The sequence below is a fragment of the Chinchilla lanigera genome, unplaced genomic scaffold (assembly GCF_000276665.1).
Source record: "Chinchilla lanigera isolate Chin_1 unplaced genomic scaffold, ChiLan1.0 scaffold00146, whole genome shotgun sequence".
Lineage (NCBI taxonomy): Eukaryota > Metazoa > Chordata > Mammalia > Rodentia > Chinchillidae > Chinchilla > Chinchilla lanigera.
The window spans coordinates 2682210-2707442 of NW_004955547.1; the positions used below are offsets into that span (position 1 = coordinate 2682210).

Genomic DNA, 25233 nt, shown 5'->3' on the forward strand with positions numbered 1-25233 from the left:
GGTTTGGCACCAGATAGAGCAAGAGACAGAGGTAGATAAAGCCTTTATTGCTGGGGAGGGAGGGTTACAGGAGATTGCAAGGACCCTCAGAGGAGGGGCTGGGGAACAGGTTTTTATTAGATTGGACTAGAGGTGGAATTAATATGGGCAGGTGATGTGTCGTATCTCGAGGGAATTGGAGGTTAGTTGGCGCGTATGCAAAAGGGAATAGGAAGTTTATCTCGGAGTCTGAAGAAGAACAAAGAAGTGTGTGTCCTGGCCAGCGCCATTTTTGGGATTCTGGATGTCTATCAATAACAAAGCAATAGAAAAGAAGACACTGTTCCTAAGAATGATAAAGACAACGAAGTATTTGCAATATAATTTTACACCTATTCACAAGAGAACAATGCATTGTAGTGGAGAATAATATAATTTGTGGAAAACAACATCATTATAAAAAACATACAAGAAGATCTGATTAAATGGAATGACACTAGAATAAGAGATACTTTAGCCTAATATTCTAAAGATATAAATGCTCTCTAATTTGTAAATTCAGTGCAAACCCAATAAAAATTACAGCTGGATTTTTAAAGGAAATTTAGTAAAAGCAGTCACATGTGTATGAGAAAATACAGGCCATTTATAGTAAAGTCAGTGTTATGCTTTAGATCTGAAATGTTCACCACAAGTCTGTGTGGGGTAGGACCGGGTCAGAAGGAGTGGGTCGTTGGGAACATGACCCAGAAGGGCGTGTTCCCCTGGCTCCCTGCCTTCTCTATGCTTCCCAGCCACTGTGTGGTAAACAGCTTCCCTCTGCAGTGCTTTTTCTGCCTTGCAGCCAGCTGACTATGGACTGAACCTACTGAAATTCTGAACCAAAGTAAATCCCTCCTTTAAGTTGCAGGTGTCAGGTGTTTTGCCCTAGTGATAGAAAATGACTAAGATGGTTTAGTAAAGTTCATTATGAAGAGAAAAAGCCTTAAGAGGCTGGGTATCTGAGGACGAGAAAGTCAGAGTAAAGAGAAAGGAAAGTACTTGGGCAGTGACATGTAAATGGACTGGTAAACCAGAATAGACAGCTCCTGACAGACTCTTTACTATAAGGTAAACTTGATATTTAATGAAAGTGACAACAAGCAAAAGGCCATTTATAAAGTTGGTGACATTTATAAAAATAAATTTACTGCAGAGAGCTGGAGTCCAGTTTATACCATGGGACATGAAGCAAAAGCCTGGGCATGAAAGATAAAACTAAAATGTCATGAATTTAGGAGTGAGGAAAGACTGCTTATTTTTGGGGGGTGGGGATGGATACTTGGGATTGAACTCAAGGCTTTCACACTGAGCTACACTCTCAGCCTTTTCAAAATTTTAAAATTTTGAGTCAGCGTCTTTCTAAGTCATTTAGTTGCCCATGCTGAGTTTGAGCTTGTAATCCTCCTGCCTCAGCCTCCTAGAATAGACCAACACCTCTGGATTGGGAAAATGCTTCTTAAGCAAACTTTGTTTTTCCATTTTTTGAGACAAGGTCTCACTGTGTAGTCTAGGCTGAGTCTTGAGCTCACTATGTAGCCCAGGGTGGCCTCAAAGTTGCACAGATCCTCCTGTCTCAGCCTCCTGGATGCTGGGATTACAGGTGTGTACCACCATACCCAGCTTCTTAAGCAAACTTTAAAAGTCAAACCCCCCAAAATGATTGATATGACCGCATTGAAATGAAGAATTACAGTTTGATGAAAGACTAGGAAAAAATAGATAATTGATAGCTTAATATCTAAAATATTCAAAGGATTCTTACAAGTCAGGCAGTTGAAAAAATAAACCCAATAGAAATTTGTCATGGATCTGAATAGGTACTTCACAAAAGAGAAAACCCAAATCTCCAACTAGGGTATGAAGGGATGATGACCATGCTCTGTCTTTGGAAAGATGCAGATTGGTGCCACAAGATATCTTTTTGCCAGAATGGCAAGAATCAGAAAAAAGGTGTGTGTAACCAGCTATGGGTGGAGACTTGGAGGATGGGAACCCTCATGCCCTGTGGGCTGGTGCAGATGTTCCAGAAAGCTACAGCATTACTCAGGGCACTGGGGCATGTGTAAACCATCAACTGGTGCTACAGTTTGGCTCTTTTACAAGTGTGTTCCCAAAGCTTCATGCACTGGAAGCTTGGTCATGAGAATGGGAATGTTAAGACGCAGAGGGACCCTTCAAAGGTGGGGTCTTGTGGAAGATGGTTAGTTCGTCTGGGGGTGCTGCCCTTGGGAGGGGTTAAGGTAGTTCTTGTTGGACCCTGAGTTAGTTCCTGGGAGCAGGGTTGTTATAAAGGAGTGAGCCTGGCCCCACTCCACTCTCCGACTTCCTGTCTCCCCATGTGACCTCTCTTTGTATGTGCTGCCACCATGATGCTAGCTACCATGGGATGATGCAGCTAGAGCGGCCCTTGCCAGAACCAGTGCCATGCTGTTTGGACTTTTAGCTTCTAAAACCATGAGTTAAATAAACCTCTTTGTAAGTGCCTAACCTCAGATACTTTGTCATAATAATGTAAAATGGACCAATAACATAGCAACCCCACATTTTTAGTGCTGCATTTTTTATTAGTATGTGTTTTCAGTACATAATAATTACATTTATTACAGGAAGTTGGTACATGTACATAATACATCTTAATTCTTCTTTCTTTTTCACCCCCTACCCATCCCTTCCTTCCCTGTACCTTGTCCCCTTCACAAAAGCTCTATTTTTTTAAAAATCACTTTTCCCTTTGGGGGTGAGGAGAGTGAGATAAGGGAAAGGAACTGAAGCAAACACATGACCACATGCACAGGATGGATGGGAGGGCGGACCAGCTCTCCGTCTGGGATGTCCAAAAGGAGACCTGAAAGTCAGGTGGGAGGTACCTAAGAGATGAGTTAGAAAGTGTCCCTAGGGCCAGCCCGAGGATGAGGCTCTGAGCCTTCACATTCTTGCCATGAGCCTTTGGTGCCTGAGACTATGCATCTTGGAAGTGAAGATTTTGGGAGCAGAGAGTGTCAAAGTGTAACAGGGGCTTCAGGAGGAAAGCCAGGGAGCAAGGTCTGTTTAGCTTGCACCCCAGTTGACATGCAGGGTGGTGGCTGTAGGCTGCGCAGGGAACTGTATGCAGCGGGGTGTTTAGTGCTTGCAGGCAAGCCACTGGGAGTATGAGCCATGCAAGCGGGGATGAGCGGGGGTGGAGGGCATTCCACGCTAGCCAACCCGGGAAGGCCACTGGTGGAAGAGGGCTTTCCCACCTGGTGGCATTGGGTGCCTTCTGTGGCAGGTGAGGATGCCCTCTAGTGGGAATCCTGGGGCTGTCCTACTGTCCTGGAGCTTCCTTTGGAAGGCTCCTCCTGCAGAGTACTGACTCACACAGCTTCTCTGCACCACAGAGCCTGGGTTTTGGCCCCACATCACACAGGTGACGCAGCGGGGGCAGGTCCTGGAAGAAGGCAGGGAAAGGGTAACTCTTAGTGTTTGCGGGCTCAGTTTTTCTTCCTGAAACAACACCTGCACTGGCAACTCCTGCATTGTAGTGGGGGACTCTGGAGGACGCCATGCCCCACCCCACTTTTTAGGCTGCATGGCTTGTACAGGGTCACTCCTGGCCTTGGGAGCCTCTGGTAAGCATGGGCAGCCTGGAAGTAGCCTGATGAGGAGCCCAACTTGCACCCTGTCATTTTGATCCACTGGTCCTACTGCACCTCTTTGGGTGGAGCCCACAGTATCCTCCCCGCAATAGCCTTCACTCTATACCCTACTTCCCCCTAACACACAACCTCCTCTCCTCAGGACCCCTCATGGGGAGGCATTCACAGGGCGCAGTCTCACGGGCCAGGTGCACATGACACCATGTGGGAGCAGGGCCCATGCTGCAGATCACTCCTTTTTTCTGACTGAACAGCAGAAGGTTCGAATGGACATGGTGTGTCTGTGCGTGTGCCTGAGACTCCAGGAGCTCCTCAGTGCAGAAACGACAAGCTGCCCCTGCTGAGCCCTGCCCAGTTGCAGGGTCACCAGAAAGACCAAAGTCAGGTTTTAAAGCCACTAGGCTTCCGGGCTCACTAACTGCTGTAGTGACTGAAAAGACTTCTAGCTGGATTCTATAACTTGCAGTCATTCTGATTATTAGCACCAATTTATTCCAGTGTGTGGTTAAATGTACTTTAATTTTAAAGAGTTCTGTATTCATTGTAAACTTTCAGTTTTTTGTAACTATAGTCATGAATTTTTATGTTCTTAAGAATATAGGCATAAAACCATCAAGAAGCAGAAGACAGAATTACTCATATAATTAAGTAAATAAAAAATTATAGTTGGATACATTTCAAGCAGACAGAATACAAACACTATAACCTTTAAATGCTGCAACAATAAGCTTGAAAAAATCCACACAAATACATACCTTTGTAGTTACAAAGAGAATATACGTTTTTTTCATAAAGGATAAAAACATCACAAAGAATTATTTCGTAAAAATAATTTACATAACATCGTAAAAATGTTATTCTTCCTATACTGCAATAAAAAAAATCAGTAACCAATAATCTCCTTTTAAAAGAGACACACATATCTGAAAGCTAAACAGCATACCTCTGGTTGAATAGGGAAATTTTGGAAGCAATTACAAAATACAGATTGATTATTGAAACACTATCAAAATTATAGACCACACACCAACAAGATCTAAAAATTTTTGATTTTCAGCCCTGCAAAAACGAGTTCTTTTTTCCCAGCACTCACAACTTCCCTTCGGGTCCAGGTTGGCCTGTCAGTGACTCTCCTGCCCACTTTCACCCTGGTTCTCTGTCGAGGCTTGTAACCTAGGCTGAGTCAGCCAAGGGCCTGTCAAGCAGAGTTCTGCTGAGGTAGCAGCTGTGGGGGGCAGCAGTGTGAGTGGCTCTAAGTTTGACTGGTGGCTTCACAAACTCTTCTTTTGGAGGTTGGTTCTCACGAGGCCCCCTACACTGGTGCTGCTTGCAACCTTTGGTCACCTCCCACCCTCTGTGCTGTTGGGTGCTAGTAAGATTGACCTTTCTGCCTCAGCTGTCTCCCCATCCATCCTTTGGATCCGTGACTACAAAGGTGGATGGTAGGGTCTAATGTACGCTGCTCTTAGAAGAGGGAGGACATTTAGCCACACACTCTCAGCTTTGGGTCTTGGCTGCAAAGCTGGGACTATACGAAAAATACAGTTGTTCTCCCATTCCTCACACAGTCCCCTGGTGGATACCCTGGTTTACTGTGCACGTGCTCCAAGAACTTTTTAGGGCTGTTTGACCCTAGAAATCACAAGAGTCTGGGTGCCCCTCCCCACACTCTCTTCTGATAACTCCAGTCCAGAGACCCTGCTCCTGCATACGTCCTGCCCAGGACTTCCTGCAGCCATGCCCCTCCTCATCCTGGTCCTATCCTGGGCTCTCTGACCTCTCTTCCATCTCAGTCAGTCTCCCTTGGTTTGCAAGCATCTTAGAAGCAGGGAGATTGAAGTCATGGGCAGGAACTTTCAGCTAATCTGGAATCGTGAGGGAAAGAGGTGGTACACGTAATAAGATAATATATATGTGACGTTTGACCCCAAGGCTCTGCATGGATAGGAATGTTTCTAAAGCAGATCTCTGGTTTTCCCAAAGCATTACATGCATCACACGCACACTGGTTTATTCTGTGGCTTAGAATCACAAGGACCATCACGCAGCCCAATGGATCTCCAGAACTAGTCAGGGCAAGCCCCTCCTTGCACAGATGGGAAAGCCACTGAGAGTGAGGGGCTGTGGCTATCCTCACGAGCAGAGCTGGCTCAAGGCCAAATGGCACCAGTTCCTGGCTGTGAGGCCAGATCTCTCTCTTGATATATCTCTGCCTCAACTTTGTGTTAACCAGCAAGACAGCAATCCTGCTGCAGCGCCTTACTGGGTAGGATGCTTCACAGCTGACTGGCACGTGACCCTATGTTGTGCAGCACTCCAGAGACAGTGAATGCATAAGGAATTCATTTCTACTCTGAAGCAGCCCATGGCCTGTGCCATTTGCAAATACACATTGGCTTGAGATGCCTGTGTTTACTTTGAGGTAGAAATAATGGAAAGTTACGTTTTATTGAGAGTGCAGAATGTATAGCTCACTGTGCTAAATGTGCACACACGATTATTTCACTTTGCCTTCTAAATTCGCTCAGGCGGGGCTGTGATCACTGTGCCTCGGTGCTTTTAACTGACTTTAATGTACACAAGGAGGGCCTGATATTGGTCATACTGTCAGGGAAGGGCGGTGGTTTGTGGTTTGCCACTCTATCAACTTTTTTGCTTATTTCTGATGCAAAACTGTGCTTTGGATGACAAGATGGCTTTAAATTCAGCCTCCAGGGAAGCATGGGGTGATGCTTTGTGGCACGCAGGTGATGTGCTTGGTTTGTCATTAAAGAGAGTCAGTAGCCATGGAGGGCTTCTCATCCCTGCCTGGTTTCCTCTAGACACCCAGCCAGAGCGGTGTGGGGCTTAAGAGACTGGCCTTGGGCACTAGATGGACCCAGCTCTTCTACTGACCTGCCATGGGACCAGCCCACTTAACTGGGCCTCAGTGACCTCTTGCGTGAGAATAATACATCTGCTCTCATTGGTTTGGCTCCCAGATAATTCTGCATTCCCCGCTTCTGGGCATATTGCAGGATCGCCCTTCAGGGTGGCGTGAGCAAGACTGATTTAGTCACTTCCAGTCTTGATGCTGTGTTGTCAGTGTGATGCCCTCTCAAGGCTTCTCTGGCCCTCTGCCATAACAACTGTAAATATTCCAGGGAGTGGTTGTGCCACCGTGGCCATTTCAGTGTCCTGGAGGAGGTTTAATAAAGAGCTGAACCCTCAGGCAGCTGCAGCGGATATGTAGTGTGAGTCAGAACTGAAATGTTGTCCTAAACCACGGAGACCTGTGGGCTGTTCATTGCTATCACAGAACCCAGCCCATCCTGGCCAACACCCTCCCATTAGGGCTGTGGGGCAGATTAAAGGGCTTATCCTAGTGAGCGCTGAAAATATCCTGCCCATCTCAAACACTCCATAAGGATAGTGTTCTTTATTTTTCTTTGTCTTTATGTCCCATGGGCATCTCAATCTCAGAATATCCAAAACAGAGCTCAGGCACTCACCCCTTAGTGCTAGACCTACACCTTCTCCTGCTCCATGTGTGTGGTGAGACTGCACTACCTGCCAGTCTCTTGCACCAGCTGCCAGCCTGAGAGTCAGCGTATGCACCACTCCTTTCTCTCCCTCACATCCCCTTAGCTCACAGGTGCTTCTAGATGCCTCAAGGTTCTTTCAGTCTCCCAATTCCTTTTCCGCTAATACTGTCTTAGCTCTGGACTATGGAATTCTCACTTCATTTCATGTGATGGCTGCTAACTGGATTTCTGCCTTTTTTTTTTTTTTACATTTTCATATTATGCTCTTCATCCCACTTCTTAGCTGATTTGATCATGCACCAATCTCCGTCCTCCCATCCCATGGTCCATCCCATCCATCCACTGTCCCTGCATGGCACTGTCTGATGATGTGCCAATTCTTCACTGTCAACAGGAGACAGTCCTAACTCTTAGAGGTGGTGCACAGGTCCTTGTGTCTTGGCCAACTTTACTTCTCATCTCTCTGCAGGCAGCATCTATGCTGTAGCCATGCTCAGCTAGGTGCATTCCCTGATAAGCCATTTGCACTCACACCTCCAGACACTTGTACATACTGGGCCCTGGGTGCAGGAACTCAAGACTTAGTTCAGTGACTATTTCCTTTAACAGAGTCAGGCATTTTGTTGATTTTTTTTTTTTTTTTTTGAGACAGGGTCTCAATATGTTGTTCAGGCTGGCCTTGAACTCACTATGTAGTTCAGGCTGGCCTTAAACTTGTGGAGACCCTCCTGCCTCAGACTCCCAAGTGCTGGGATTATAGGCATGCACCACTACCTGATCTCTGTTAAGATGTCACGTGCTTATCACATGATACTGTAGATGTTTGATTTTCTATCTTGTCTAGTAGATCATGAGCCACTTGGGGGCTCTCGCTCATCTTGGTGTCACCAGTGTGTAGTGCAGTGCATTTGGGAATAGGCTGTCAGTAAGTACTTGCCAAATGAGTGGACAGATCAATGAGGACAAGACAGGGATTCGGGACATTCAGTGGCCATTATGCCACCCCTGTGCTATAGCAATCCCCTATGCATGGATTCAGGTGCTAAGTATAGGCGGGATAGCTTTGGTCAACGATGGATAGGGCTTACTCTAGTTTTGTTCTTTGCCTGCAGGAACCTCCTGGTGGATTCCTATCTGGAGAATTGGACCGGGAGTTGGCCACTTTGTTTTAATAGCTGAGCATATCAGAAGATACAGATGAGATCTTTCTTTCTTGATCTATATTTTGGATATCTTCATAATGATGCTGATGTCAGTAAAAAATTCAGCTACCTTTAAGCAAAACAGAAAGGCTATATAGTGTAGTCCTCATTACTTGTCCAGTCCCTAGAAGATTCCAGGTTCTCCTTCTGCCATTTGTCTAGCATTCTGTAGCTCAAAGGCGGTCTCTGTCATGAAAAGTGAGGTAGACAATATTTATCACAACCCGGGTCCCTGTATAACTGTGTGGAGGAGAGTTTCCCTCCTGACAAGAACATGCCCTCAGCAGTGTTTAGCGAGCAGAAATAAAATTTGATTGTGTTTCAGCCATTCAGTGATTTACAAGAGGGAAGGGGTGAGGGTGGTGGGCAATGGGACTGGTTTTCCCTGTGAATATGTAGAGAATTGAAAAACAATAATAAAATGAACCAAAATTTGTATTTTTTTCATTATCATCCTTCACTAGAAAGTCTAAAGAATGCAATCATAAGATACTCTTTCCCACCAGTGAACTTCTTTCACACCCCTCCACCTATGACACATCATTGGAGCCATTGTCCAATTTTTTTTTAACAGCAGCTGTCCTTCTTTATAATACAGGAATATAGGAATGCATTTAGTAATCCAGGAAGTTCTGCCTGCCTGCCTGCCTGCCTGCATTTAGCCCCTTCAATGTAAGGGTAAGGAGAGTCATAGTATGAATAAGACATTTGAGAATCCTACAGAGTCAAGGAAAGAAGTATCTAAGTAAGGACAAAAGAAAAGAAAAAAAGAAGCAAAACTATGTGGGATCAACCCTCTCATAAGAGGATGGGTGTAATGCTTTGAAAATACAGACTACAAAACCTTAATATTATTGAATGAAGGACTGCATGCATCAGAACACGTGGCACATGCCTGAACACAGATGCTAAAGTAGGATGCTTGCAATTCTTGAGGTACATTCCCAACAATTATATCTTTCAGCGGGTAGAGAAAACCGTGAATGTGAGTATGTAGCCGATAATCCCAGACCCTTGCACCAGGCTAACTCGGCTATATACTCTGGCATCAGCACTGCATACATGTGGATCCTGGCACCAAACTTACCAGTCTGTGGACCCCAGCACTACTTCCACTAGACCCTTAAAGACCCTTGTATTAGCCTTGTTTACAGACCTCCAATGCCAGGCCCATTTGCCAGTATAGACTTTGGCACAGGCCCACTTGAAGTGTAGGCCCTGGCACCAGGCCAGCTCAGGTGTTTAACTGACCTAACGCTGAAGGATTTTGTGTACTTAAGCCAATCTATAGAAATTGGAAGAGGTACCTGCTTCTTCAAATGTGTAGGTACCAACACAAAGTTAGAAGGATAATGAAAAATCAGACAAACCTGATATCACCAGGGAAACAAAATAAAGCTCCAATGACTCATCCTAAAAAAAAGGAAATCTATGGACTACTTGACAAAGAATTCAAAATAACTGTTTTAAAGCAACTCAGTGAACTACAAGGGAACACAGACAACTAAACAAAGTCAGGAAAATAATATATGAACACAATGAGAAGCTCAATAAAGAGACAGAAACCATAAAATAGAAGCAGGAGCTGAAGAACATGAATGACTGAGCTGAACCATTCAGTAGAGCGCTTTGACAGCAGTCTATCCAGCAGATGAGAGAATCAGCAAGCACAAAGCCATTCCATTAGAAATTAGCCAGAGGAACAGAAAGAAAAAGTGAAGGAAACTTGTATATAGATAGCCCTTCCCAGTCTTCATCGTGGCCCCGAAAGTTTGTATTTGTAATTCCATGAAAAGTTATTGGAATTCTAGAGAGTTAATTCCAATCTGTCACTTCCAGTGCAACCCATGGCAAGAATAAAGACACTAAAGCATATTTGTAGTTATGGGGAGCCAAGGGGTCCTAAGTCCAGCCATGATAATGGCCATCAGGATCAAAGGCCTTGACCCAGGGCCGAACCCAGGTTTTATTCATTCATGAAGAAGGGAGTGGCTTGAGGGTGAGTGACTGTGAGAACCATGGGAAGTAGGTGAGTGCCATGAGCCGGGCTGCGTAGGAGGCCTGATAGCACCTCTGCCAGTGCAGAGAGAAGGCTATGCAGAAAGAGTAATCTGCATAACACAACTGAGATAGTGTCTAATGTTTTGGGGTCGGTGCTTCAGCTCGGATGTGTAATGTTGGAAGCCCCAGGAAGTCATAGCCTCTATCCCAAGGCTTGATCCCTACTGACAGCATGGAGCACTGGCTCACACATTCCGCCTCATCCCGCTCACTTGTGGGAACAATGGGGGTCCGGGGAAATGTGCTTGTCATTTCCAAAGACTACCATCAGCACCTGGGCTAGATCAGTATGCCTTGCTTAAAGCCAGTTGAAGGGATAAGGAAAGGGTCCTAGCCAGCTCTGTATGTATCAATACATGGAAATAGGGTTAGGCTCGGCCAACATGGAGGCAATTGCTCCTCTTTCAAGGAGAGTAGCCTAGGTGGTTCTCCACATTTGTGGGACTCATAGGATACCACAAGCACACTGTTATACTCATTATGTGAGTTTCAAAAGAAGAGAAAGAGAAATGGGCAGAAAGTTTATTTAAAGAAATAATGGCTAAACACTTCCTAAATATGAGAGGGAAATGGAGATTCAGATTCACGCAGCCAAAATAATCTTCCATAGAGAGGTCTACACTGAGATTCATTATAATTAAACTGTCAAAAGGAAAAGGCAAAAAGAGAATTTTATTGGTTTTTCTCCGGTACCGGGAACCGAACTCACGACCTTGCACTTGCCAGGCAGGTGCTTTTGCTGCTGAGCTAAATCCCCAGCCCAAAAAAGAGAATTTTAAAGGCAAGAGAAAAGTGACTTGTTATGTTCAAGGCAGTTTCCCCACTCCACCAACATTATCAGTGGATTTCTCAGCGGAAACTTTGCAAGCCAGGAAAGAAGGACATTTTCAATGTGTGTGTGTGTGTGTGTGTGTGTGTGTGTGTGTGTGTGTTTGTGTATGTGTAAGTACCAATAAAAACTACAACACCTGGAAAAATTACTTTTTAAAAATGAAAGTAATAGCCAGCCTCAGTAGTGCATGCCTATGATCCCAGATACTCGGGAAGTTCCCAGTGAAGCGGCTTCTGGCCACCCTGTCAAAAGCATACTTCACTGTTTCTCCTAGCTAGCTAGGTTCCCTATATCTTGTTTCTGTCCTGTGCCCATGGAACTTATTCCGATGTAACATAGAATTTATTAATTTACTAAGTGTATCATTCATCTCTCCCACTAGAATGCAAGGCCACAAAAGCAGGCACCCTTGTCTGTTTTATTTGCAGACACAAACTCATAGGAAGGTGCTTGGCATATAGGTAGTGCTCAATACATACCAGTTGACTGAAAAAGGAAACCAGCAGAAACTGGCCTGAGACAGGGTGTGCAGAGCATGAGTTCCTTCTTCATTACTTGCTTGGTGAGTGAGTGATGTCCACTGTCGAAGGGCCACTTGCCTTCAGACACACTCAAGCCTTTCTCCCCTGGCTGTGCTTCTGTGGGCAGCCATGTGGCCAAAGCACAGATGGCTGCAGTGAGTTTTTTTCCTTACGTATGTTTTTATTACGTAAGGAATATTTTTATTAGCATATGTTTGCAACATATAAGGATTACAGCTATTGTGGGGAGTTGGTTCATGTATGTAACACATTTGAATTTTTTTGTCCCTTTGCTTCTTCATCCCACCCTGTGCCCTCCAACTCTTGAGCTCTTCCTGTTTGAAAAAGCTCTATTTCCATTTTTTCTTCAATTCTCTTTTAAAAAATCTTTTCCCACCCCTCCTTCCATCTCTTATTCCCCTTCCCGTTTGAAAAAGATCTTAGTACTTCATATACTGTCTTTTATTTTGCTCTTTGCTTCTCATATAGAAACTTTGTTTCTCACATAAACTCTCATATAAATTAATAAATTCTATGTTAGATGAGGGTAAGCTCCATGTGACAAAGAGCAAAATAAGAGAAATCATGTGATATTTAAACTTTCACATCTGGTTTATTTCCCTTAATATTATGGTCTCGAGGTGCATCTGTTTACCTACAAATAGCTCAAGTTTCTCTTCTTTATGGCAGAGTAGTGTTCCATTGTGTATAAATACCTCATTTTCTTTATCTATTCATCTGTGGATGGATATAGAGGCTGTTTCTGAGATTTAGTTATTATAAATTGTGCTGCTGTAAGCATAGGTGTGCATGTATCCCTATAATATGATGACTTAATCTCTTTTGGGAAGAATCCTAGAAGGGGAATAACTTGGTCAAAGAGTTGTTCTTTTAAATAGAAGTTAATTTATAGGCATTTCTGTGGCCTGTTCCATTGACTTGGTTCTTAGAGCTCTGTCCTACAGACTCGGGGACAAGGCCATCTCGCTGATGCTCTCTAGGTTCAAGCTAGGCCCCAAGCCCTCCGTAACCATTTTACATTCTCCTCATACAAGGCGATTCTGTCATCTGTGTCTTCTTGAGGGATATTTGTGTTCGTGTGTGCATGTGTGCAAGCATGAGGAGAGAGGGAGAGGACCTCTGTTCTCTCCTGTTGTGTCTGGCTATTTTCTCGTGCCCCCATGCAAGCCTGTTTCCCTGAGGGGGAGTTCAGAGGTTGTTCTTCATTTCTGTCTTCATGCACAGAGAGCTTCACCTCAGCCCTGGGAGCTGGTGGGTTTGGAGGCGTTTCCACCACTGCATCCCATTGCCATGCTGTTCTGGGCATGGCACAGAGGTGTCCTGTAAATTGAGGAGGGAGGTGGGACGAGCAGCCCCTGGCTGAGGTCTTTGTCTTTGGGAGAGATCACAAACCCTGGTCATTTCTGCAGGGCAGATGTGGGTGAAGGCAGTCACAGGAAGTCTTTGAAGGGTTCCTTTGCATGTGCTGACCTGGAAGCGTGGGACAGTGGGGCTTGAGTGGGACATAGGACGCGTTGGTCTGCCAATGTGGGATGATAATTCTTCATCTATTCACAGCACTGGAGGGAGATGAGGGGTTTGAGAGCTATGTGTAGGCCTGTGAAGCTGGAAAGTCAGGAATCATGTTTATTTGTGATACAGGGTCTCCTTGAGATGCCTATTAAAAGAAGCAGGTTTCAGCTCTGCTCTCGGGCTGCCTAGCGGGAAGTTCCCATGCTCATAAATGGTACCCATAACTTTCTCCTGCCTTTTATGTGGTCAGAATTCCTGTCCTCTGCCTGATAAAAGGCAGGAGTAACAACAGCTCTCAGCAAGAGCCCTGTTCTTCAGTCCCCTCCACCTTCCCAGGTCTGTCCGGCACAGCAGAGGGATGGCGAGCCGCTGCTACCGCGTCAGCTCCAGCTGTGGGGTCAGGAACTTCAGTTCCTGCTCTGCTGTTGTGCCCAAGCCTGGGACTCACAGCAGTGTTGGTGCCATGGCCTACTGGGGGGGCAGTGCTGGGGGGCCAGGCTACAGGCACCTCGGGAGCTTCGGCAGCCGCAGCATGTGTGTGGTGGGCTCACCTCGGATGGCAGTGAGTTGCAGATGGCCCCTACGCAGTGGTGGCAGCTTTGGCTACCGGGCAGGTGGCCTCTGTGGGCCCAGCCCTCCCTGCATCTCCACTGTGACAGTCAACGAGAGCCTCCTTACACCCCTCAATCTAGAGATCGACCCCAACGCACAGTGTGTCAAGCAGCAAGAGAAGGAGCAGATCAAGTGCCTCAACAACAAGTTTGCTGCCTTCATTGACAAGGTGGGTGTCCTGGATTGCACTGTTCCTGAACAAGGTGGGTCTGTGTACTGTTCTCTGAGGATGTGGCTTAAGAAGGGGCAAGGGACTTGGAACCTGATGATGGGTAGGAGGGTATGGGCGGGAGCACAGCTGTTTTAAGGAGATGCTGCCATCTCTGGCAAGGAGATAGGAGCCAGGACCAAGAGGGGCCAGAGGCTCCTTTTCTTCTCCTTCTTGGTGGAGGCATTGCAGCAAGGCTATGAATCCTCAGGACCTCTACCCAAGGTACCCCCCCCCCCCCCGGATTAAAGGCAGCAAATTGAGAAACGTAGAGGCAGGCCCATGCAGACCACGCTGTACTGCACTTTGCTGACACTGCAGTTTTTGGTTGTAGCGATATGGGTGATTTCCCTCGAGCTAATGGTGTTCCTCTGAGTGCTCACTGTCTTCAAGGGAGATCAGCCACTGAAGTTTCAGGGAGGGAAGATTCATCTTCCAGGGCCAACTGGTGTGATGTCCGGGCCAGGCACTTGTGTAGGAAAGGATGGGCCAGGGCGATGATGAGGGGATCTCTGCTCTCAGACAAACGCCATCCTCAGCATGCTACGGCCTCTCTGCCCTTGTATTGGCACAGTGAAGCTGACCATGGGGCTAGGCAGGTTGTCCATCTGTGGATACACACTCAGAGTCAGGGAGGTTGAAATCCAGCCCATGACTTGCTTGGGGGCTGGATGCCTTAGCAGGAGCTGCATCTGTGCAGTGAGGGCCCCGAACATGCAGACGCAAAGGGATCTGTGCACGCGGCCTTTTGGGTATCACCCAAGGCTGCTGTTCTCTCTGTTGAGAGCAGTTGGCTCTTGGGCTGGGGAAAGAGTCAAAGCACTGCACAAGGCTGGATTGACCACCTCGATGTTGTGGACTGCATGGATGTGGTGGGTTAATCCTGCAAAGCAGCAAGCTGGAGGGCTTTGCTAGGCCCTTGGCCTGCATGGTGAATCCTAAGGCAGGTGCCTTTTGAATAATCAGGATTTTGTTTTTCCTTTTCCATTGGCATGGTCAGTTGAGAGTTCTTTGTATGAGGCTTAAATTTCCAGGAGGTTAGGCTTGCAAATGAATCATCTAGTTTGGGGCTGGCACTGACAACTTAGGTTGGGGCATGGCAGGTCACATCAGCGAAGCCGAATGGAGAGGCAGGCCAGCCTGCTTGTCAACACTAGCTGCAGGCTTTGCACTGTTAGAACTTCTGATTTGTCAAAAAGGTCAGAGATCCAGATTTTTGCCTTAAATCACTTAATTACTAAAGGTTGGTAACTACTCAGGTTTCTATAAAACGTGAGGAGGCCAAATAAGCCTTGGCTGTGGGCCTGAGCAGCTGCCAGTGACGAATTCCTGTGGCCTCAGTACACAGTGGGGCTCAGAGAGAATGAAGTAAAGTGGCCTGGGTGGTGGCAGAGTTAGGGATCTGGAGTCTCCTAATTCCTGGTAGGAGGGAACCACTTCCTGAGCTCCAGTGCCTCAGGATCAGAGTAAGTGAGAGTTGTGATAGGTGTGTATTTTTTAATTGCTGCACACAAGTTGGCAGCTTAAAAGAACACACACCTTCTTGCGAGGCTGACAGCTGTGTGGGGTCAGGGATGCATTTCTTCTTGGAGGATCCCAGAGAAAATCTGTTTCTAGACCATTCAAGCTTTTGGAGAAATTGAATTCTAAGTGGTTAGAGGGCTTGGATTCTTGCTCCTTGGTAGCTGGCTCTCAGGGGTTGTTCTTAGCTTCTAAAGACTTCCTACATTCCTTGGTAAGTGGCCCCTTCTTCCTTCATCTTCAGAGCCAGTAATAGTGGGTAGACTCCTTCTCATGTGTCACATTTCGTTCTGCCTCCATATGAGCATCTTGCTCACTCTTGTACCTTCCTCTTCCACCTTGAAGGGGTCCTGTTGTACCTTTTGCTTACCTGGATAATCCAGGAAAATCTCCCATGTTCAAGTCCATAACCTTAATTTCAGCAGTAAGATCTCTTTGCAAGAACCCTATGCAGTGTAATACAGTCACGGGTACCCAGGGAATAGGGCATGTATATCTTTGAGGAGTCATTGTTTTGCCTATCACATGTAGTCTGCAGGATGAGCTCATATTTCATTCTGTGCAGAGTAAGTGGATGCCTGTAAGTTCTCTGCTTTTTCTGGGAGGTGAGCATGGGTGGAGGGAAGGTATGTGGGGGATGATTATGATCTTGCCTTTCAGACTTTGCCACTGATTTGGCTTCTTTGGGAAGGTCACAGGTGGCTGCAGGGCAGGGGCCATCCCAAGGACAGAGAGGGCTCTGGGGGACCCAGCACCCTCCCTAGACTCCCCACTGAGTGTCTTCCTTCACCTTGACCGGCAGGTGCGCTTCCTGGAGCAGCAGAACAAGCTGCTGGAGACGAAGTGGCAGTTCTACCAGGACCGAGAGTGCTGCCAGGGCAACCTGGAGGGGCTGTTCCAGGGCTACATCCAGACATTGAGGCGGGAGATTGAACAGGTGGAGGGTGATACTGGGAGACTGGACTTGGAGCTTAACCACGTGCAGGAGCCGCTGGAGGGCTACAAGAAGAAGTGAGCAGGATAGGGTAGGGGGGCAATTGTTGGGAGGGGAGTGGGTTTTAGATTAGGTCATACAGCTGTCCTGGAGTCAGGGCTGCAGAAAGTCAGGGTCACCCTGATTCCTATCAGTCGGTTCTATTTTATCAGCATTCTCTGCCTTGTCTCAACTTCTGGCTCTCACAACCCCTTCCTGGAGACCAGGGTAAGAGTTGGAGAGAAGTAGAGTCCCAGGCTGGGAGGGATGGAATACACTCTCTGGGGCACAGACTGACACACAGAGAGAGTGAGAACAAATGAAACAGGAGGACAAGGCCAGGAGGGCTGGAGAGCAGGCCCAGGAGCAGCAGGCCAACCCTGGGTATACAGATAGAGGCCTTGGAAGAGATTTTTTGCAAGTAATCTGCCTGATGCCACTCAAAGTATTTGAGGACCTTATATTTTTCCTTCTTTTACTCTGCAGATAAAACAAGTTTTCCTTATGTAAGGCTCCACAATTTAAACGCAATGTAAATCTTTCATTTTAGCCTGGGCTTAGTCTGGCCAATGTGTAGTCTAAACTCATTGTTCATTTGCACCTTTATATCTTGTAAGATATGGACAGAATGAAAGGTGATTTTGACATTAATCAGTCCTGGGCATTCTAACCTTAGCCTTCTTTGGAGTTCTGGTCTTAGAAGATCAGATTTCGCCAGCCAGAGGGACATGGCAGGGGGTCTTTTCTTCCCTTAGGGTGAAGCGATGCAGATACCCTTTTCAGAGGCCAGGTGTCAAGGTTTACCTCCCACTCTTGGCATATGAGAGCTGGTAATTATAGAATGGAGAGTTTATTACAGTTACAGTTTCCCTGTAATTAAAAAGTTGTAGATATCCCTCTCTGGGAACTCTGCTCTCCTTGCTGGCTGCTTCAGGGAGGAAGTCCTACTGGCTTGGGGAAGGGGCTGAGGCCAGTGGAGAAGAAATGCCCCTGGACCATGGGTTACTTCCAGGAGGAATTCAAGTCCTGGGATATAGGGTCACAGGGAACCGAACTCGAGAGGGGGTGCCTTTAGAGAGCTTCATATTTTGCTCACTTTTAGAGTTGAAAAGCTCTGGGGAACATTTGTCTGCCTTTCACCCAGCCACAAATATTTACCCTATGCCTCATCACAGAGCAGGTGATTTAAGACATGGTATATCATTGGGCTCAGGCTTTGCCGTTCTTTCTGGTTGGGAAACAGAAGTTCAGAGAAGCCAAAGCTCTTCTCCAAAGGCACACAGAAAATAAGCAGAAAGCCAGGGAGTTTGGCAGCCCTGGCCTCTGGCTGGCCAACATTTCTCCTGTCCACTCTCCTAGGTATGAAGAGGAGCTGGCTCTCAGGGCCACAGCTGAGAACGAGTTTGTGCTGCTAAAAAAGGTGAGTGACTCTTGTCACATAGGGAAGAATGAAATCTTGAACACTGCAAACTCTAATACAGGTTGTCCTATCACATTCCCATAAATCCAGTTGGTGGTGGCAAGGACTTAAACCCCTGGCAGATGACAGTGGGCTGGTTTGCCTGCAGAAACCATCTTGGCCACCATGTAGCAACCCAGACTGTGTTGAGGAGTGTTCTGGAGACAAGAACCTCCTGGTGCAGTGCTGTTGGGGGTCTTCTACATAACCGGGTTAGCTGAGATGTGCACTGTGAAATCTGCTCTGCTCTGGCCTGGACATGGCCTCCTCCCACCATCCTAGGTGGAGTGGAGGTGGAGTGGGATGCTGGCTGGTGGTTCTTAGCTTGCTGAAATTTGTGACTGAATTTAGTAGCGATGCTGTCATTCAGTGATATTAGAGAGAATGAAAACATAGAGGGAGAAAAGCTGCTCATGGAATTTTATTTCAAAGTGATGAGTAAAAGTATATGTATGTGTTCTTCAGCAAATAGCCTGCTTGCCAGCCTCTATAACGTAAGTACTGGTGGAATTGAGGGAGGAGCTGGTGACAGATCTGCCAGTAGAGGTCTGACTTGGATCTCAGGCAGAAGTCAGCATGCTCTTGCTCTGTGGACAGCTTGGCTGAGATGAAGCAGCCTGACATTCTGGACTGTGATACCAGGATTTCTGTTCAACAAGATCCTCAGTACTAAGGGGGTGAATGTTTCTCCACCTCCCTTCCCCTGGCAGTCAGTTCTACTGCCTGCTATTCATGCCTCGAGAGGGAATGAGAGGAGCAAATAGCAAAGAGGGCCCTGGAGGGGAAGATGAAGAGTCCTCGTTACACTTATGGGTGGACAGAGGGGTGAGGCGGGCCAGAGGCAGAGAGGTGGCCAGGGGATGACCTCAGGGCTACTGCAAAGTGCAGAGGCTCAGGGTATGGGGAAAGGGAGTGTGCCCATTCCGCACCCTCTCTGGTCTGTCTCCCCTAGGACATAGACAATGCTTATCTGCGCAAGTCAGACCTGGAAGCCAATGTGGAGCTGCTGACAAGGGAGATCGCCTTCCTGCGGTCCCTCTATGAGGAGGTAAGAGGAGGACGAGGGGAGAGGGGGAAGGGGTCTTTTGGGCTGTGGCTTGTCCTGGTTCCTGGGTTCTCTGGAAAGTTGGGCATTGCTTACCCTCTTAGGGCCTGAAGCTCTTTCCTTCTATAATCTTCTCTGGATTCAGACCTCCTTTCCAAATGGGAGCAGGTAAGGCCCTTCTTTTAAGATGATTAGAAAGACTGTGGCTCACCCCTTGTTCACTCAGCAGGACGTGACATGAAGATCTGACAGCTCATTTATTAACTTGAGTAGTGTAAAAACCCAAGTAAGTCACCCAGGAGTTTAACTCTGGCTGTATTCTGGTGGATTATATTGGTACAGATGACTACCGCTGATCTGGTAGTTCAGGCCCTGAGGTGGAATGATCCAGCTGATCTGCATACATCTAAATCTGTTTTTGGTGATGCCGATTCAGGCACTAGTAGAATTCTCCTTCGTATATTGCATAGGCTCATGGCCCAAATTCTAGCCTTTTCCTTTAAAAGTTACACTTTTACAATTTCCCAGTTAAGGTCATTTTCTCATTTCTTCTCTAAGGTTTCTAAGTTGGGGCTGTTTTGAGGATTGATTGCCTGGGAGATGGAATGGGAACAGGGCTTATTGCTGAGGGCTGTGTGTTGTCTTCTACAGGAAATCTTCATCCTTCAGTCACAAATCTCGGAAACCTCAGTGGTGGTGAAGATGGACAACAGCCGCGAGCTCAGCATGGACATGGTTGTGGCCGAGATCAAGGCTCAGTATGATGATATTGCCAGTCGCAGCCGAGCTGAGGCTGAGGGCTGGTACCAGACCAAGGTAAATGGGAGGGCTGGGCTCCTCACCGAACAAGCAGGTGGCTGTACGCCTGGAGCTCCCCTGGGATGTGTGCTCATGCGCCACCCGGAGGGGTTGTGGCTGAGGTCCTGGGCAGAGCAAGGCAAGGAGGTGGGACTATGGCAGACTGTAGGTGACAGCACACTATGTCCTTCATCACACTATGTCCTTTACACCATGACATCACACCCTGCCTACCTGTTGTCTCCCAACCTGCAGTGCCAGGAGATGAAGGCTACGGTGACCCAGCAGAGTGAGAACCTCCGCAAAAGCAAGGATGAGCTCAGTGAGCTGAACCGCATGATCCAGAGGCTGACGGCTGAGGTGGAGAATGCTAAGCAGCAGGTCAGGGACACTAAGACTACTGGGGACCTGTGGTTCTCATCTGGTTCTGCTTTGCTCCTATCTTCAAGGGCTGCCATTATCTTTAGAGTGGCTTTTATTTTCACTGTGCCAGAGAATTTGCCATTTGTCTTCTTCCTGCATTTGCTATTGTCAGATTTTCCAGTGCTTATAAATCTGGTAGATGTAAAACTGGAAGCTAAGCTAATTGTTAACTTTTCATTCTTCTGATTAACTAGTGATATGGAACTTCTCCTCGTACACATACTAGTCATTTGTATTTCCCTTTCCAAGAATTGCCTGTTCACGTCATCTGCCCATTTTCTAGTGGGATTTCTGTCTTTTTGTTGTTGTTTTGGTGTTACTGAGGATTGAACCCAAGGCTTTTGCACTAGCTATATTCTAGATCTTTCTAAATTTTTTAAAATTTTAAGACTGGATCTCACTAAGTTGCCACATTATCCAGGCTGGGCTCAAACTTGCCATCCTCCTGTCTCCCAGAGTGATGGAATTACAGGCATGAGCTGCTATGCCTGATTTCACCATTTTTTTCTTGATTACTGCCTTATGCATTCTATCTAGATTGTAGCCTTTTGTCAGTCATACTATTGCAGTTAATTAATCTTTCAGTCTGTTGCTTGTCTACGTGAAATCTAAGCCTAATATGACCAAGTCTATTGGTTCTTTCCTTAAGGGTTTATGGTTAGAAAGTCTTGAGATAATAGCGATATCATCTCATATTTTTGTCATCTATTACAATTTTACCTCTTACATTTAGGTCTTTACTTCATTTGAGCTTCATTTTTATATATACAGTAAAGAGGGGTCTAATTTAGTTTTTCTATATAGAGTAAGAAAATAGATTATGTCATCTGCTTCTCCCTGCTGATTTGTGGTACTACCTCTAGCATAGTGCTGAGATCACACACACACCTGGCTCATTTCCCATCCTCTCCCTTCTGTGTGGTTGGTGAATGCAAGATGTTTCATAAGTAAGTTGTTGCTAATAATAGCTAAGTTAATGAGACACAGAGTGGGTTACTTTATGGAAGTGCAGTTAGAGGGGATTTGAAGTGCTGTCCATCTTAACCTTGCTGTTGCTCAATTGCGTCCTTCTGTGCCGTCCAATGGGAGCAGCTAGAAGCCAGTGTGCTGGGAGTTTATCTTTCATTGTGCTGAGCTCTGTGGCCAAAGAATGAAACCTCTCTCTCTCTCTCTCTCTCTCTCTCTCTCTCTCTCTCTCTCTGTGTGTGTGTGTGTGTGTGTGTATGGAGGTCTTGGAAAATCTGGGCTTGTCACTGCATACTTGGGAAACCTAGGACAAGTTGCATCTTGTCTGAGTCTCAATTTCTTCATCTGCCTAGTGGGAATAATAATACCTGTTCTGACAAGCCTGCGGAGTAACTTTGAAGGTCAAATAAGATAATATCTTGAAAGTGCCTTGTAAACTAACCCAGATATATGGCAATTGCACTAATTATTATTTGTGCTATCCCGATGTTAACATTTCCTCCCTCTACTGGCTCACTTGTAAAACTCAAGTGAATTTTACAATGAAGTGGTACAAGAATGAAAGAAAAAAGAGCTCCAAATGAACTTTTACTTCTCCATCTAGTTAATTTTCCACAGATGCATTTCATTGAAAAAGCATCAAGTTCACAAATTGATCATTTCAAATGGAGACAAAATTGATGACCAAGACCAATGGAAACCCACCAGCCACCCTCACAGACCAAACCCTTTGCAAACTCCTTCCCTCCTCTTTTCCCCCACAGCGCTGTAAGCTGGAGTCTTCCATAGTTGACGCAGAGCAGCAGGGCGAGGCGGCCCTCAGTGATGCCCGCTGCAAGCTGGCAGGGCTGGAGGAGGCTCTGCAGAAGGCCAAGCAGGACATGGCCTGCCTGCTCAAGGAGTACCAGGAGGTGATGAACTCCAAGCTCGGCCTGGATGTGGAGATCGCCACGTACCACAAACTGCTGGAAGGCGAGGAGAGCCGGTGAGGACAGGGACTCTGGTGTTCCTTTACATCCCTACTCAGGACTGGAAGAGCCCCATGAGCTCTAATCCTCCAGGCAGAGAATGTTCAAAACGGGCTCAGTTCAAAGTGATTGTGGAATTGAACAGCCCCCCACTTTATAGGTAGGGAAGATGAGTGCAAAGAGGGGAATGTGTGTGCCCAATATCATAACCTATTGAGGGTAAGCTAAAAAAGACACCAGTCTGGTGCAGAAGCAGAGGAACTTGGCTTTGATGTCTCCCTTTCTCCCCCTTGCAGGTTGTGTGAAGGCATGGGCTCAGTCAACATCTGTAAGTTGAGCATATGTGGGCATGGCTCTCTTGGGTATCATCTTGGGTCTGAACATCAGGTTACATCAAACTGGGGACCAAACCTCTGTCTATGGGCACTGGGTGAAGGAGACCAGAGGTGGAGGCTCTGGGAAATGAACAAATTGGTGACCCGCAATATTTGGTACCTATGTAGATCCACCTGGAGTATTCTTGAAGCCCAAGTTAATTAATGTGGTAAATTCTGGCTCCCTAACCGGTTCTACAAAACAGGCTAAGCCTTTCTGCTACACACAGAATACTCCTCACAAGGCCCCATGTTTTAACAAGAAATGCTAAATTTATATTCTGATCACTCAGGGCCTCTAGTCAGCTAGCAACCCCTGATCTTTAGAATTCTACTGTATACACAGCCCCGGGCAGGTGTCTGCTTCTGATCAACCATTTCCCTCAGCTTCCCAGCAACCATATTTATAGATGATTCCTTTAGTGTGAACCACCCATTTCTGCCCAAATATTGCATGAAAACACATCTCAACAGTAGTCTAGTCCAAGTAGAGTGAAGTGTTGAATTTGCTGACCATGTTCCTTTAAGAAGCAGATGACAATGAATTTAGGTTTGTCTGTAGTTTTACAAGTCACATGTTGTTGGTCCCTCAAAATATGAAAAGAATGAATCATTTGTATAGGAAGACCCTGTGTTATACCATGTCTGGGATGGGAGAGACTTCTGACCTGGTATCTCTTTCCACAGGTGTGAGCCGTTCACAGGGTGGCGTGATCAGCGGGGATCTTGGTTCCAGTGTCTCACGGAGCGTGGGGGGTGTGGCTAGCAGCAGTGTCCTGTGTTCCTCCTCTGTCATGGGGCCCTGCTCCAGTGCAAGGTCTGTGCGGTTTGCATAGATGGGCAGGACTCTGGACCTTGTGGGTCTGCTGGGGGCTGTGGAGGGGTATGAGGGGAAAGCTTTTCTCTTGTGCTCCCAGTGCCAGTTTATTCATTGGTCATAGTAGTAGCTCTCCAGTTTCCTTCTTACTGGAGTTATGTTTTACTCTTTGAATGTAAATCCTGGGTTTGGCAAGGAGCTGGGTAGAGGGATGTGCAGCATGTGGGTGTGTCTCTGGGCCTTGCTCTTGGATGTGAGGAGCTGTGGATGCTGCATTGAGGGGACAACAGGGACAGAAGGGCTGAGGGAAGCCCTTCACTTGATCTGAGAGGTTGGATATTCCTGGAGTCCCCAAACTATTTTATATGACAGAATGAAAAGACTGGCTGAGGCTAATGGGATGAGTCCATTCTATTGGTTGCTTGGAATTGTACAGAATTCCCGTGATTCCCACAGGGCGTCTCCTTTCTTTTGGTGTGCTTGATTAAATATTAATGGCAAAATTTTCTCCTACTGAGTTCCTTCATTGCTCTTCTCACACACCCAGAGCCCTACTTGTTTTGGTGCTTGTCAGAGTGTGGCCCATGGATGAGCACCTGCATCCGGATCCCTTGGGGCTACTTGTCCAATATGCAGATCCTGGGCTCGATCTAGAACATGAATCAACAGCTCTAGGGATGAGCCCAGGAATCTGCATGGTAGTAAGCTTCTGGGAAATTGCTGTACAAGCCACTGGTTCCTGAGGGCAGGAGGAAGAGGAAGGTCAAGTAATTTTAGATATGGAGGTGATTCTCCCCCTGATTCTCACAGGATCATGTTAGTTAGTCCTTTTGCATCCTTCCTGTAATTCTTCTGAAGGGTCAGAGCCATAGCCTGATCCCTACACATACCCCTGTGGGGTACAGCAAAGGCCAAAAAGAGGAGAAGAAGGGAACCGGCATTCATTAAACACCTGCTAAGTGTTCAGCAAGTACTATACACATTTCATTCATTTTTGACAGCAGTAGCATTATTACCTCTCTTTACAAACTAGAAAATTAAGGCTGAGAGAAGTGACTTTACTAAGACCATAAAGCTCGTCCAGAATTCAAACTCAGATCCAGGTTTACAAGCCTTCACTCTACATTTTTTTTTTTTTGTTGTTGTTTTTTGTTTTTCTCCGGTACTGGGAACTGAACTCACGATCTTGCACTTGCCAGGCAGGCGCTTTTGCCGCTGAGCTAAATCCCCAGCCCCTACTCTACATTTCTTGATCGCTCCTTTAAGCCTAATACTCTGGTTCCTCAGATGCTACTGGATGAGGGGTTCTGCCTGGTCCTACTTTACTAGTTGCCAACATTTCAGAAATAAGAGATGGGAGGTGATAGAGAGACCTCCTGGGAACATTTGTAGAAGCATCTCTCCATAACCTGTGCTCTCCAACAGTCGTGGACAATCATACGATAGGGTAGTTAAGAACAGCTTCTTCTGTAAGGACCGAGACTTGAAACTCAGACTTCTGGACAGAGACTGTGCCCTGGTGAAGTCTACATCTCGCCCGTTCCTGGACTGGTGGTCCTCGGGAAGTTCCACCTGGGAAGCCTGCCCAGAGTCGCCTTTGGTGCTGGGTGGCCCACCCTGGAAGTGATGAGACGGAGACCAGGCTTCTGGGTGGACAGTTTTCTTTCCCTTTTGTTCTGGAAGAACGCTACTTCTCATACCTGATTTTATTTGGATCATTTTAGAAATGAAATTTTAAGA

The 25233-nt window shown here is 46.5% G+C and overlaps 1 protein-coding gene across 1 annotated transcript; it reads left to right on the forward strand.

Moving 5' to 3' along the window:
* Positions 1–13647: 13647 nt before the first annotated feature.
* Positions 13648–23996, forward strand: LOC102007598 (keratin, type II cuticular Hb5-like). The gene is made up of 9 exons (XM_005411937.2): positions 13648–14110; positions 16473–16681; positions 18003–18063; positions 19055–19150; positions 19799–19963; positions 20201–20326; positions 22099–22319; positions 22599–22630; positions 23364–23996. The coding sequence occupies exons 1-9, from the start codon at positions 13688–13690 to the stop codon at positions 23510–23512; spliced, it is 1482 nt and encodes a 493-aa protein (XP_005411994.1). The 5' UTR covers positions 13648–13687; the 3' UTR covers positions 23513–23996.
* Positions 23997–25233: the final 1237 nt, after the last annotated feature.

Excerpts from the sequence above, each read along its gene's own strand:
- LOC102007598 (XM_005411937.2), top strand. The coding sequence starts at position 13,688 with ATGGCGAGCCGCTGCTACCGCGTCAGCTCCAGCTGTGGGGTCAGGAAC. Across the intron at positions 20,327-22,098 it reads TGGAGAATGCTAAGCAGCAG|CGCTGTAAGCTGGAGTCTTC; the intron begins GTCAGGGACACT and ends TTTCCCCCACAG. Across the intron at positions 22,631-23,363 it reads CATGGGCTCAGTCAACATCT|GTGTGAGCCGTTCACAGGGT; the intron begins GTAAGTTGAGCA and ends CTCTTTCCACAG.